Below are 12884 nucleotides of genomic sequence, written 5' to 3'. Positions count from 1 at the left end.
ATTTATACCAGATCGATAAAGATTATTTAGCCGGTGATTCTTATTCTGTATTTTTAGATTTTAGATTTTGGCTTTCTCTTTTCCGTTTTTGGCAAAAGTAACTTTCAAAGTGTTTTACTTTCGATTTTACTTGGTTTTTCCACATAAGGGTAAAAAAAGTAAAAAAATTAGTGTTTGCTTGGTTTAGTGAAACTTTTTTATGTTAGCCTAAAAATGTATAAACGGACAAATTTTTGTTTATTTTAATTAATTTTCTCTAATTTTTTTACCCTTATGTTGAAAAACCAAGTAAAAATATTTTTTCTGAGAATATGCGTCGATTTATGGTGATTACGATAGTGACTAGGGATTTTACAGTGAAACCTTAAATATATCGAATTATATATATGAATGTTTTTGAATGTTTTGAATAGTATAAAATGATGTAGTTTCGATGTTAATAGATGTCTGGAAATGTAGTTGTTGAGAGACAAAAGCACGCAAATTTACAGTGCCGCGCAAACTGCTCAAATCGCGCTAACACTGCGCAAACACTGTTCATATCGCACAAATACTGTTCGAACCGCGTAAAGCAGATATCATAGTCTGTGAACAGGATTTTTGCACGATTTTGCAAGCGGTTTGTACGGTTTGAACAGTGTTTGCGCGATTTAAACAGTGATTGTGCGGTGTGAACAGTTTTTGCGCGATTTGCGCAGTTTGCGCGGCACTGTAAATTTGCACGTTTTTATCTCTCAACGACTACACTTCCAGACATCCATTAACATCAAAACTACATCATTTTATACCATTCGAAATATTCAAAAATATTCATATACATAATTCGATATATTTAGAGTTTCACTGTAAAATTCTTAGCCACTATCGTAACCATCATAAATCGACGCATATTCTTAGAAAAAATATTTTTACTTGGTTTTTCAATATAAGGATAAAAAGGGTAAAAAAATTAGTGTTTGTTTAGTTTGGTGAAACTTTTTTATGTTGGCCTAAAAACATATAAACGGACAAATTTTTGCTTATTTTAATTAATTTCCCTTTGTTTATTCCCTTATTTAAAATCAACCAAGACTTCGAACTTGTCTTCAACTTTAACACTTCAGTCGACAGGCTTCTTGGCACCAACCTAACATCGATAAACAAAGGTTCCAATAGCTCAAAAACAATCTAATTTTGAATTCAATTTGAGTGAATTCAAACTTGATTTGTTTGATTTTAATTTAAACAATTCAATTAAATGAAATCCAATTCGAATTTCACTTTGTCACCGAAATAAAACAATGTAGTACTTTGCCCTTTCTCTAATTTGTCTCTAATTTTACAAGTGAAATTATTTGAAATAACACAGATATGATCTTTTTGTTTTAGTGGAAACTACTTGTGGGATACTTTTCTTCATGAGAAAACTAAGTTAAATATTAGTATGGAATGTCTTAGACAGAATGGGATTACGAGTGTTTCAGAGCAACAAATTAGACTAGAGATTGACCAAGTCCTATGTTTGGACTGGTGTCAGTTTATAATAAGGTTCCTTAATCACATTTTCTTTTCAGGATTTGGTAGCTATGTTGGCAGTTGGCGATGCCTTCATTTCCTGGTATAATATTAAGGCCAAAGCACTATTTCCCACCCAAGTTATGCTTTTTCTGTAAATTCCCTCTCATTAACTTTGAAAAGCCCATTTACCTGCCCATGGGCTGTTAAAAAAAAGTCAAATTGACAGATTCAAGGGCAAAATCATTGTTTTATCTGTAATATAAAAAATAAACTTAAATTTAATTTCTTTTTTACCCTCAAACCTTAACAACTAACAATTTTCCCCCAACCCAAGTTTTTAAAAACAACATTTTTCCCCCTAGAGTTTCCAAACTTTCGGATTGAATTTTCCGGCAACGACCAACGATCTCCAAGCGACGTCTCTTCCTCCTCGGCATCTCTTCTTTCCGACCGTGCGGTGTATTCCCCTCCTAGATGTCGTCTTCGTCGAAGACGTCGTTTTTGTCGACAACGACGTCATACAGCGTCAGAAGTGTACGATTGAAAGGAGGGGCCGTCGAAGATGGAGAGTAGGTGCTTGGAGATCACCGGTTGTCTTTAGAAAAATTGGATCTGAAGTTTGGAAACCCTAGGAGGGAAAATACAGTTTTTGAAAACTTGGGTTGGGGGGAAAGTATTAGTTTTTAAGGTTTTGGGTGGGAAATAATCCTTTGGCCCAATATTAACTCAACTTTGGAAATACAATTTTTATTTTATGATGGTATGCAACAGAAATTGATCATACCTTGTTACAGGCGACTGGCAATGCATGCGCAAGAGAGAGTGGCCTTCTCTTGTGGCCGCAATTAGAGGCTGCTAGATAGGGGCACACAAAGTTGTGTGATATTCTGCACTAATTTTCTTCTTCAAATTTCCGGTGCCTGCAGGTTTCTGATGCTGCTAGTTAAGGGCTCCAAAACTAGTCTATCTGCCTTACAAGTTGCTGCCTTGAAACAAAAACAGTGGCAGTTGAAGAGGATAACATGTGGACACGGTACACTACTCTTTTATTTATAACAGAAGCTTATAATACAATACAATACTCATCTATGCTTAATCTACTATTGATTAAAACTTTGAAAGTTGTACATTGATTGAATGGAATCAATACTATAAAACAAACAGACGAAGTAGACAATTCCAGATATCTCATTCTCAGCACTACTTGCTTACCTGCCACGTACCCAAAATACTTTCAATGCTGCATGATTAGTGTGACTGAGAAAATGCACACACAGGCGACCAAAGTAAACAAGCTTTCGGAAACACTCCACACCGCCCCACGTGTCCTACTCTTCAGTCAACCTGCATGGTTCTGATTTCATTATCTTTGTTTTAATTACATTAATAATAATAATAATTACAAGATAATTACATTTCATTCTTAATTTCATGGGCCAAGCCGAATACATAAGGAAACTGTGCAACCATTGAAATCAGTTATTTCTGAACGCACGATGAAAAATAGGCAACGCTATATTTTATCCATTCTACTAATGAAACCAGTAATTTCAAAACGCACGTTGAATAATAAACAACTCTAAACGAAAACGAAACCAAACATACACCACATTTTTTTCACAATGACAGGGAGAGCTAAGAGGTTCAATTCATTGAACAAGGCAAAGGGAGATCAATCCTTCTTCGCTACTTCAACTCTTGTGACTCACGAGACTCTCATCTCACCAAAACAAAGGCATCACAAGACTCACAAGAACCAGAAGAAGAGGGATTAATGGATTCAACAAGGACAGGCAGTGCAACAAAGAAAAAAAGTAGTGACCGACAGGTGGTAGACGGTTCCAATATAATGGAGTTGGTTGGGAATGAGGAGGAGTTTACCAGCTTTGTTGATCATAAGTTCCACGCACATGATACAGACAAAGATGGTCAGCTCTCTGTGAAAGAACTTCAACCTGCTGTTGCCGATATCGGTGCTGCCCCTGGCTTGCCTGCTCAGGGTTTTCCTCCTGATTCCCATCATATCTACTCTGAGGTTAATTTCTAACTCATCTCATCAACAACAGGTTAATAGGTTAAGTGGGTTATATATGCATGATTTGTAGAGAAAAATAACGAGAGCTTTTGTTATGGATGATTGTTAATGTGTATAATTTCGGTAACTAGAGCATTTCCAATCACATTTTATCTAAAACAACACAGTCACTTTGTATAAATATGACTTCAGTTTTTTTTTTTTTTTTCTTCTTTTATGTCCAAATAACTAAATAACAAAACTATTGATGCAAGTCCCGAAGCTAGTAGAAAAAGCTAAAGTTGTTGGCACTTGACTTTCTGCTCTTAATTATGCTGTTTCAGAACAGATGTTGTCCAAAACTTACAAGTCAATTCTAATTATTTTTCTTAATTAAAGGAACTATATATAGTTGCAATCTTAATTGTGTCATATGGAGACGAATGGTGTGGAAACTACTGGGTATGCCTCTTTTTTTAGAACTTTGTGGCACTCTTTTAGTTGATAAGATATATGCCTTTTTATCAATAGACTTGTTTAGTTATTAAAGGTGATAAAAATCCTGTAACTAAACTTGCCTAACTCACAACACATTTGTATTACACAAATTAAGATAAATAATTTAGCTTCCTGTTAGGTGCATGATGAATGTTGAAGCAATAATGAATCACTTTCATGGCCACAAAATTGGCTGAGCAAGGACCATGGTGGTCCTAGACTTTAGAAGTATGCTTAAGTTTTTTCTGTCATTTATCATCTTAACTAAAATAATTATGCATGTACAGTTATGATCATATCTGATATGTGATGTTATATAGGTTTTGAAAGAGTTTGCTCATGGCAAACAAGAGAAGGTGAGTAAGACTGAGTTCAAAGAGGTTCTCTCCGATATTTTACGAGGCATGACAGCTGGCTTGGAACGACACCCTACAGTCATCCTCCGTATTGACGGAGAAGACCTGCAAGAGTTCATCAATATCCCTACCTATGAAACAGAGATGGTCTCCATATTCTCTCAAATTGACCCAGCTGATTCATCACTACATGATTACATTATCAAGGCTCTCGATAAACTAACTGTTGATCAAGGAATGCCCCCTTCCTCAGAATCTTGGGTAATTTATCTTTTTCCCTTGTATTTTTGTTATTGATAGTTGCTTCTTATATATATGTTTCTTCATAATTATTTGTTCGGTTTTTGGTTGAATATTGCATAGGTTACAAGCAACATTGTAGAACCAGCCATGCAGTCTTGTGGTATAGATGAACATAGAAAGCCTGTGTCTCAAGATACATACCTGGTGGAGTTTAAGAAAGTGGCAGAGTGTGTGGCTCAACATTTAAAAGAGCAGCCTGTGATTGTTGCGCATAGTGAAAACACTTTCAATGGAAGTGCCATCAAGAGACTCTTATCCAATAAGTTTGAATTAGAAAAGGTTAATTTGTTGTAATATTAACTGCTTTTGTTTTGCCTTATTGATGAAGACAATTACTCATTAAGATTCATTTCAAAATTCAGACAATGAATGCAGCTCTAGAGAATGTGCCAAAAGATGGTAGAGGAAAATTGTCTAAGGACTATTTACGTGTAGCACTGGATACATTGGCTCCATCAGCTGGTTTACCTCCATTGGGTGCTGTTGATCAGATACTTTGAGAATCAGGCTCAAACCTCATCCCATTTTACACCTCTGATTTAACTTGTGAATTAACATCTTCACCATCTTAAACAAATTCTGCAGGTGGACAAGGTCGTCGGTGATGTTTTTAAAATGGTGAATGCTGATGATGGGAAGATAGTAAAGGAAGAGGAGTTCAAGAAGATTCTGACTGAAATTCTAGGAAGTATTATGCTGCAAATAGAGGAGAATCCCATCTCAATATCTACAAATTCGGTTGTGCATGAGCCCTTTGCTACTTCTTCATCTACACTTTTGCAGCCATCTTTCTAATTGCACATCATGGGCTTAACTATAAATAATACATATGTGAAGGGAAACAAATTAAAATAAAAAAGGAGAATAATTTTTTAAATGTTAAGGAAAATTATTGCAAGCTTAAGTTGTGTAATATATATTGCTGTGGTTACGAGATTTGATGCTTGAGATATGCAAATACACACTAATTGTGATGCTCGAGGTAGACTTAACTCTACATGTGATATTCATATCTTTACTGATATTCAAGAGAAGAGATGGAATTAAAAGTGAATTCAATCTGAGTTAAACTGAATTTAGGGTTGGTTTAAGTTCACATTGAAGTTATAATGTTCAACTCAAGTTTAAGTTAATATACAACATTATTAGAGGGTTACTAGTGAGGTAAACAATATCATCAAATCAGTAAACAATATTTTCAATGAGATAACAAACGTCATCAGATGAACAAATGAATTGATATAGAACTTAGTTGTTGAGTTAAAGCTCCACCTCAAAATCCACTTATTTGAGCAACAAAAAGACTCATCTAAAAATACCCAATGCCTTTCACATAATGGGCCTTCATGGATCAATCTGGGTCTAGGCACCTGTCTGGGTTCAAGGCCACCCCTGAATATCCAGTCTGCCCAGTTACTGTTATGGACACAGAAACTGCAATTGCCATTGCCTCTGCCACTATACCATAATCCATTCCCAAGCTGAGTTCCTTGCACCTTCTCTTATCAAATGCAATTGTCACACCGACAAATAACACCCCAAATGTGCAAGTAAACTCCAGTGTTAAAGCTGATTCTGCATCAATTTCAGTTGTTTCCCCATTTCCTTCAATTATACCCCCACCATAAGAGTACTTCAGTGCTGTGTTGTAGCTCATTACACTAATTAGTATAACAAAAGTTATGACTGAGCCTATGCATTGAGCCAACACTTACGCCAGCTCTTGCTAGAGTTATGATTCCTTTCAAAGCAGCAATGAAGGTGAAGACCGGGCTCATATGGCCTCCAGAACCGCAGGTTCTGCTACATGAGATAATGGAAGCTATTAAGAGTAAACGTAAGGCAGGCCGTTGCTACTAACTCTGTAGTAGCAGCCCTCGACGTCTGAAATGAGGAATCACATGAATGGACAAAATCAATATCTTTAATTTCTCTCCCCCATGCAAGAGATAACATTAAACGTAAAACAACTAAATTTAGGTGCTTATCTAACTTTTACGTCGTTATAGGTGCAATCAATGTATCCTTCGGAACATGAATAATGATTTGTTCAGCTATTATTGGAGATGGAAACATGCACAAAGAAACTGCAAAAACTTTAAATAATATTGTTGGCTAGACAGTCTTAGCTCTCTGGGGAGTAAAATTCATGGGAGCCAATGCAAGAAACGAACAATTCCCATCTTGTTATATTTATTGTTGCATGACGATGATAGGTTTCATGGGAGACAGCCAAATCCATTCTATGAAATTCTAAAGAATACACATGAGAAAAGAAAGGAAGAGACAGGCATTTCATGGAGATCCACAGGTAAACTTGATTTGCCATTAATTGCCATACGCCCAAACATCATTATCCAAACAAACGGACACAGGTATTGAGCAGCGGATCTCCAGAATAACACTTCAAGACACCACCCGCTACCACTAACACCAAGAAACAAAGGATAGGCACATATAATTTGATAGAGATTGATTGAAACTTTGGCCAATAATACAAGATTAATTGAGAAAATGAATTCTTTTTTATGCGTAGGTGTGGAAATGCTGACGTGGAATAATCTTAGTGTACAAAGCAAATGCCACGCAAGCAATTGCAGGACCTGCCCAGAAGACCCAGTGGCCATCCCAGAGATGGCCTCCTCTCACAATGGCTGGACCCAAACATCTTGCAGGGTTCAACCCAGCACCAGAATATCCCTTTTGAGCTGTAAGAGTTGTTGATATAAACACAAGAAGCCCCAACACTATTCCAACGATTATGAACACAGAAACTTGACCAAGAGATTTGGCTTGTCTCTGGTCAAAAGCCATCCAAATCGAAGCAAAAAGAAAGACAAACGAACAAATTATTTCAATCCAAAAAGCCTGGCTTGTTCCCAACCCAATCACAACCGGCCCATCTTCACCCGGTGTAACTAAAGTCACTGTGCAGCCTCCAAGTGAATATGCATCTTCAATGCCGCTATTCACCACAGCTTTTAGTGCTAGTGCACCCACAATACCACCAACACATTGAGCCAAAATATAAATGACGGCTCGTGTGATCGAACAGAGGCCAGCGAGTGCTGCTGAGAAAGTGATTATCGGGTTAATGTGACCACCAGAAATGGGAAAAGTAGCAAGAAGGAGGATTGTTACTATTATAGCAACCATTAGTGCAATTAAAAGATTCGGTGTCTTTGTATCCGTCTGAAGGGAGGAGATGACAATGGTGTCCAATGCAAAAACCAAGACTGCCGTTCCTAAGAGCTCGGCCAATGATGCTCTCCACACCTGAACTGAGTAAATTGGTTAACGTTTATCCGCAAATCGAAATGCATATATGCAAAGTAAATTATATGAACGTACATTCATAGAGACAAGCTCTTGCAACCCCAACATCTTATTCCAATTACTATAGGAATGTTGTTCCTTCTCTTTTTCTCCCACAATCAACCGTTGCTCCGACCTGCAATATCAATTAATTTAACAAGAACAAACAAGAGCAATGGAGTAAAACAACGGCGCTTACCTTGGCGTGGCAAAAGGTTGAACTTTGTTAACATGACAGCCATTCTCTACATCTTCATCAATGAACTCCACATTTCCAGCCATCTTCTTCTTCTCTTCTTTCAGCTTCTTCAATACTTGTCGGCTCACGCTTTGTGTTCTATATATCTTTCAAATTTATAGAACTGGAACTATCAAGTTCTTAGATGATATATCTTATTCAATAAAAAGGCAATACTTCATTAATTATTTCAACCAAACCATTTTTCTCAACCAAAAATATCGGCTGCTGGTAAGAATTCATTTATTGTTACATAACTTTCCCAACTTCATCACTTTCAGAGCATGCCTTCACTTTCACGTATCGCTTATCATCATGCATTGACAATATTTTTTTAAAAAAAAATAATGATTGTCTCTTCCAATCTCACGGCACAAATATCTTACGATAATATAGTATATAAAACCTCACATCTTTAAGAAGAAATCCTCTCAAATTCAATTAAGAATACAGCAAGATTATAGGGATCATTAGCGTGATTCAATTTATTTTGATATGTGATATTTTGTATTTGTTGTCTATAATATTAAAACATGCATATTGATGATATGGCCTAGTTGAAAATGGTCATTTAGTGCTCCAAGAGTTGTGCAGCCAATGCCATACTCCAAATTAAATGGTCACTCACACTAGTTGAAAATGTAGCGCAACCGAAATAAGTTTGTGTTAAATTTCCAACCATAATCCAAAAATATTAATACTCTTGAATTTAAGATAGATGGGATGGGAGATCCAAAGTAGTTGGTTTATATTAGTTGAGATTTCTCAATCTCAATGCATTTAATATTTGAATAAAATATTATACCTAATGTTCATTATAAGCACACATAACATTACTCAAATAGTATAAGTTTTATCCCACATTTATATTACCTGTAAACCCAATGAGTAATTTTTAGCCGTTTGGGTATAATCAATTAATTATAAAATCTCAATGGAGTTGCAGAAAAACACAGCAACAAATTGTTCTAGGGCCTTTTTGGTATGATCTATCATGTTTAGACCTACTAATTGGCAGGCCATGTGGGTTAAGCTAGCCCATAATACTTCAAAAACTCAAGCATGGCCCAAGGCCCTTTGGGTATCCCACGGGATTTTATGAGTCAGGCTGCCATATAATATTTTTTTAATCTTTCAAGTGTTTTAAAATTAATAATGTGTTACTATTATTCATATTTGTATTCGAATTAAATGCATCTTTTAAACTTTACTAAAAATGTTTTGTTTATGTTAAAGAAAAAACTGTCGTTATATGATTAAAAAATTAAATAAATTGTACATAAAAAATAAAATAAATTTTAAAATTTTAAAGTATCAATCTCAATCTACAAAAAAGATGGTCAAATAATTTAGATACACTAGGTTCAGATAAGAAAGAAAATGTTTAGAGTAAATACAGTAAGAAAGATATTGTAAAAATAAAAGTGAAAACGCTTATCATATACAATAATTTCTTTGGTTTGAGAAATTTAGGTGGAATAGCATGATATCATCATTACACATTTCTGTAAACTTAGTATCTGTCTTGGCATCTACTTTGATAATGTGTTGACATTCTGATAATGATATAAACAAGTTTTCTAAACGATGATTACTATGCGAAAGATAAGGGAAATATACAGCTATCTACATCATTGAAGACCTACAGCTTTGTTTCTTTGATGTGTTTTAGCAATGAAACAAATCTGTATTCTTAATTATCAGCATACTATTGTCAATTTTTTCATCTGGTTTCAGGAATTACTAATGCCGTCCCTATTTACCCCAGTGTACTTATGAATCCAGTACAAGACAAAGAGTGCTCCGAGAGATCGTATACATTTTGTTGCCTGGTACACTCACAAAAGGCCCAGATAGAATCTTGTGGCTACATATTCAAAAATTTTTCCATTCGGATTTGTTAATTAATATCTATTCGATAATGCCAATGAGTGTTGTTTCTTTTTACTATTATTTTTCTTGTTTGCATAGTTAATGAAGCGCTTGCCGTGTCTCATTGAGCAGTTTAACAGCATCTATATATCATATATTCCACTATTCCGTTACCATTTCAACAAAAATGGAGCTCTGCAACTTTTCTAACGTATGGCCTTTGGCACTGTTATTGACATTGTTAGTTGCTATGGGCAGCTTTTCAGGCATTTCACTTTAATTTCTTTCATTTTCCTTTTGTTATTTGGGGAAGATGTAGTGAAGATTTACGAGTTTTTGTTTGGTTTGCAGATTGTTATGACCCTCTGGATCCCAACGGAAATATTACTGTTACTTTCGACATCCATCGGTGGACAGATACTGGCTATTTGGTTAGTTTCTGATTCAGCTGTTCAAACATATGAATTGATGGCCTGTTTCTTCCATCATACAGCCAGGCAATTTTGAAGCAATACTTAAATTATCATTAGCTCCTTCTGAGGCAGTATGACGATGCAGAGTCTTCATTTTTCTAAGATGATTTTAAATTTTGTTTGCAGGCAAGGGTTACAATTCAAAACCATTATCAGTATCACCATGTGGATAAACCCGGGTGGAAAATAGGGTGGACATGGGCTCAGAAGGAGATTATCTTGTCAATGTCTGGTGCTTTTGCCACAGAGCAAGGGAACTGCACTGAATACAGAATAAATGCACACTGCTGCAAGAAAGACCCTGTGATTGAAGATCTCATGCCAGATGCCCAATGGGAAAACATGACAGAGGGCTGCTGCCGTGGAGGCCTTGTTTCTGCCTATGCTATCAATCCTGATAAGTCCTTTTCATCCTTCGAAATCACCGTTGGAAACTTGGACAGCAATGCCTCTGAGCAAGCACCCCAAAATCTCACTCTCTTGGCACCAGGTCCTGGTTACACTTGTGGCTTACTTAAGGATGCTGATCCCACAGTTTCTTCAGCTATAGGGGGCAGGAGACAGGTTCAAGTTTTCAGTAAGCACTTCATCTAAACTGAAAATTTGATTATTGAGTGGGTGAATCAAGTGTGTGTGTGTGTGTTTTAAAACTCACAAGAAATGTTTCTAATCTTGAAATGGACAGCCACGGCTTTGACTGCCTTTGATTAATTAAAATGTCCGGGTGCAGAAACATGGAAAGCAACATGCACTTACTCTACTTTCTTGGCTAACAAAGCGCCTGTTTGTTGTGTTTCACTCTCAACATTTTACAATCCGACCATAACACCATGCCGTCAGTGCAGCTGTGGATGCAGAGAAGCTCACCAAACCGCAGTCTCATGCATAAGGCAAACTCTTAACATCGACTGCTTAATTATTCATTGCAATTAGATATCATTCTTACCTCTCTCTATATACATATTCGACTGCAGACAAGGTTTGCCATTATCACAGTCAGGTTTTATGAATAGTCTAGACCTTGTGCAATGCACCGATCATATGTGCCCAATTCAAGTTCATTGGCACGTGAAGAACAATTACATGGACCATTGGAGAGTGAAGCTCACTGTATCTAACTACAATTATAAGAGAAACTACTCAGACTGGAATGTGGTTGTTCAGCATCCTGGTTTCAGCCAGAAAGCAACTACATATAGCTTCAACAGCTCCATGCTTCCTTCTGTAGGATTTGCAGGTACATCAATGCTTCTATAGTATTAAATTATTCTTAGATTGATAGAAAATTTACATATAATTTTTGCAGATGAAGTAGCTATATTTTGGGGAATAAGGTATGTGAACGAGGAGCTGTTGAGTGCTGGTGATTATGAAGTGGGTTCAGTGAGCACGGAGATACTGCTGGAGAAGGACTTGAAAACATTCACATATAGAAATGGATGGGCATTTCCTAGAAAATTATACTTCAATGGAGAGGAATGTGAGATGCCTCCTCCAGACACATTCCCAATGCTACCAAATGCCTCCTCATCAAATCCTGGACCTGCTAATTTCTTGCTCTTGCTTATTCTCTTTCTAATAAATCTGTGTCTCTATCCCTGCAGCTGCACCTCTCTATGGCATATTTTTTCAGCCATTCCATTGTTTGTGGCTTGGTGCTGTATTTAATTGATAAAAACCCTGGAATTGTAAAAACGCCGTTGCTCACTTGCAACAGTTCGGAAAACAACATAAATATTTCTTAAGAAATTAATATTTTTATATTCATAATATACTAATATTTTTATATCATCCAATTTTTTTTTTCAAATTGACATCTTATTATATACTAGTATCTACAATATATTATACATATTTTATAACATAATACGATACAATTAAAAAATAATATGTATCATAAGATGTATTAAATTAATATGATATAGTGCACATATTATACGATAAAATACATATTTTATAATATAATATATATCATCGATATATAGATCAATACACTTTTTCAAAAAAAATTAATGTAATAAAGATGCATATGAAAAATTTTAAATTTTTTAGAAATTTGTAATATTTTTTAAAATGATAACGGATTAATTAAAATTTTAATAAAAACTATATACATAATTTTATATACAAACAATAATATTTTATTATATAAATTGTTATTATTTATCACTAATTTTTAATTACCTAATCACATTTTATATAGATATACGCGCGCGCGTGTTAACTGAGAAATATTTTTTATGTCACTGTAATTGGTCAGCAGCCATTTCTATCTTTCTGTAGATTTTCCTGGAAAATCTGAGTGAACTGAATAGAGA

At 35.5% G+C, this 12884-nt stretch overlaps 4 protein-coding genes across 5 annotated transcripts; 2 read left to right on the top strand and 2 right to left on the bottom strand.

The window, feature by feature from the left end:
* Positions 1 to 3132: 3132 nt before the first annotated feature.
* Positions 3133 to 5761, top strand: LOC123227953. 2 transcript variants are annotated; one of them, XM_044653113.1, is made up of 5 exons: positions 3133 to 3532; positions 4330 to 4626; positions 4729 to 4947; positions 5031 to 5162; positions 5257 to 5761. In XM_044653113.1, exons 1-5 carry the CDS (start codon positions 3272 to 3274, stop codon positions 5461 to 5463), a joined length of 1116 nt encoding a protein of 371 aa, XP_044509048.1. In that variant the 5' UTR covers positions 3133 to 3271; the 3' UTR covers positions 5464 to 5761. The 2 variants fall into 2 exon arrangements, with proteins under 2 accessions (XP_044509048.1, XP_044509047.1); XM_044653112.1 differs by having other exon boundaries at positions 3135 to 3532; positions 5031 to 5145; positions 5254 to 5761.
* A 126-nt stretch (positions 5762 to 5887) lies between these two features.
* Positions 5888 to 6596, bottom strand: LOC123227957. The gene has a single exon (XM_044653118.1). It carries the CDS (start codon positions 6323 to 6325, stop codon positions 6020 to 6022), a length of 306 nt encoding a protein of 101 aa, XP_044509053.1. The 5' UTR covers positions 6326 to 6596; the 3' UTR covers positions 5888 to 6019.
* Positions 6597 to 6743: 147 nt separating this feature from the next.
* Positions 6744 to 8339, bottom strand: LOC123227951 (aquaporin AQPAn.G-like). Its single transcript, XM_044653111.1, has 3 exons — positions 8183 to 8339; positions 8020 to 8119; positions 6744 to 7944 (listed from the first exon to the last, which is right to left on the bottom strand). The coding sequence occupies exons 1-3, from the start codon at positions 8263 to 8265 to the stop codon at positions 7195 to 7197; spliced, it is 933 nt and encodes a 310-aa protein (XP_044509046.1). The 5' UTR covers positions 8266 to 8339; the 3' UTR covers positions 6744 to 7194.
* Positions 8340 to 10280: 1941 nt separating this feature from the next.
* LOC123227719 (COBRA-like protein 1) lies at positions 10281 to 12234 on the top strand. Its single transcript, XM_044652838.1, has 6 exons — positions 10281 to 10359; positions 10445 to 10524; positions 10693 to 11143; positions 11297 to 11456; positions 11541 to 11803; positions 11873 to 12234. The coding sequence occupies exons 1-6, from the start codon at positions 10281 to 10283 to the stop codon at positions 12232 to 12234; spliced, it is 1395 nt and encodes a 464-aa protein (XP_044508773.1).
* Positions 12235 to 12884: the final 650 nt, after the last annotated feature.

This window comes from Mangifera indica, chromosome 10 (assembly GCF_011075055.1).
Source record: "Mangifera indica cultivar Alphonso chromosome 10, CATAS_Mindica_2.1, whole genome shotgun sequence".
NCBI classification, from domain to species: domain Eukaryota; kingdom Viridiplantae; phylum Streptophyta; class Magnoliopsida; order Sapindales; family Anacardiaceae; genus Mangifera; species Mangifera indica.
Note: the sequence above shows the minus strand (reverse complement) of the source record. Positions and strands in the feature narration are given on the sequence as shown.

Bases quoted from the DNA above. Each gene is read 5' to 3' on its own strand.
- LOC123227957 (XM_044653118.1), bottom strand. From the start codon at position 6,325: ATGAGCTACAACACAGCACTGAAGTACTCTTATGGTGGGGGTATAATT.
- LOC123227953 (XM_044653113.1), top strand. From the start codon at position 3,272: ATGGATTCAACAAGGACAGGCAGTGCAACAAAGAAAAAAAGTAGTGAC. The intron at 3,533-4,329 runs GTTAATTTCTAA...GATGTTATATAG, and splicing joins CCCATCATATCTACTCTGAG to GTTTTGAAAGAGTTTGCTCA. The intron at 4,627-4,728 runs GTAATTTATCTT...AATATTGCATAG, and splicing joins CCCCTTCCTCAGAATCTTGG to GTTACAAGCAACATTGTAGA.
- LOC123227951 (XM_044653111.1), bottom strand. From the start codon at position 8,265: ATGGCTGGAAATGTGGAGTTCATTGATGAAGATGTAGAGAATGGCTGT. The intron at 8,120-8,182 runs GTAAGCGCCGTT...TTGATATTGCAG, and splicing joins CAACCTTTTGCCACGCCAAG to GTCGGAGCAACGGTTGATTG. The intron at 7,945-8,019 runs GTACGTTCATAT...TACTCAGTTCAG, and splicing joins AAGAGCTTGTCTCTATGAAT to GTGTGGAGAGCATCATTGGC.
- LOC123227719 (XM_044652838.1), top strand. From the start codon at position 10,281: ATGGAGCTCTGCAACTTTTCTAACGTATGGCCTTTGGCACTGTTATTG. The intron at 11,144-11,296 runs GTAAGCACTTCA...GTCCGGGTGCAG, and splicing joins GAGACAGGTTCAAGTTTTCA to AAACATGGAAAGCAACATGC. The intron at 11,457-11,540 runs GCAAACTCTTAA...ATTCGACTGCAG, and splicing joins ACCGCAGTCTCATGCATAAG to ACAAGGTTTGCCATTATCAC.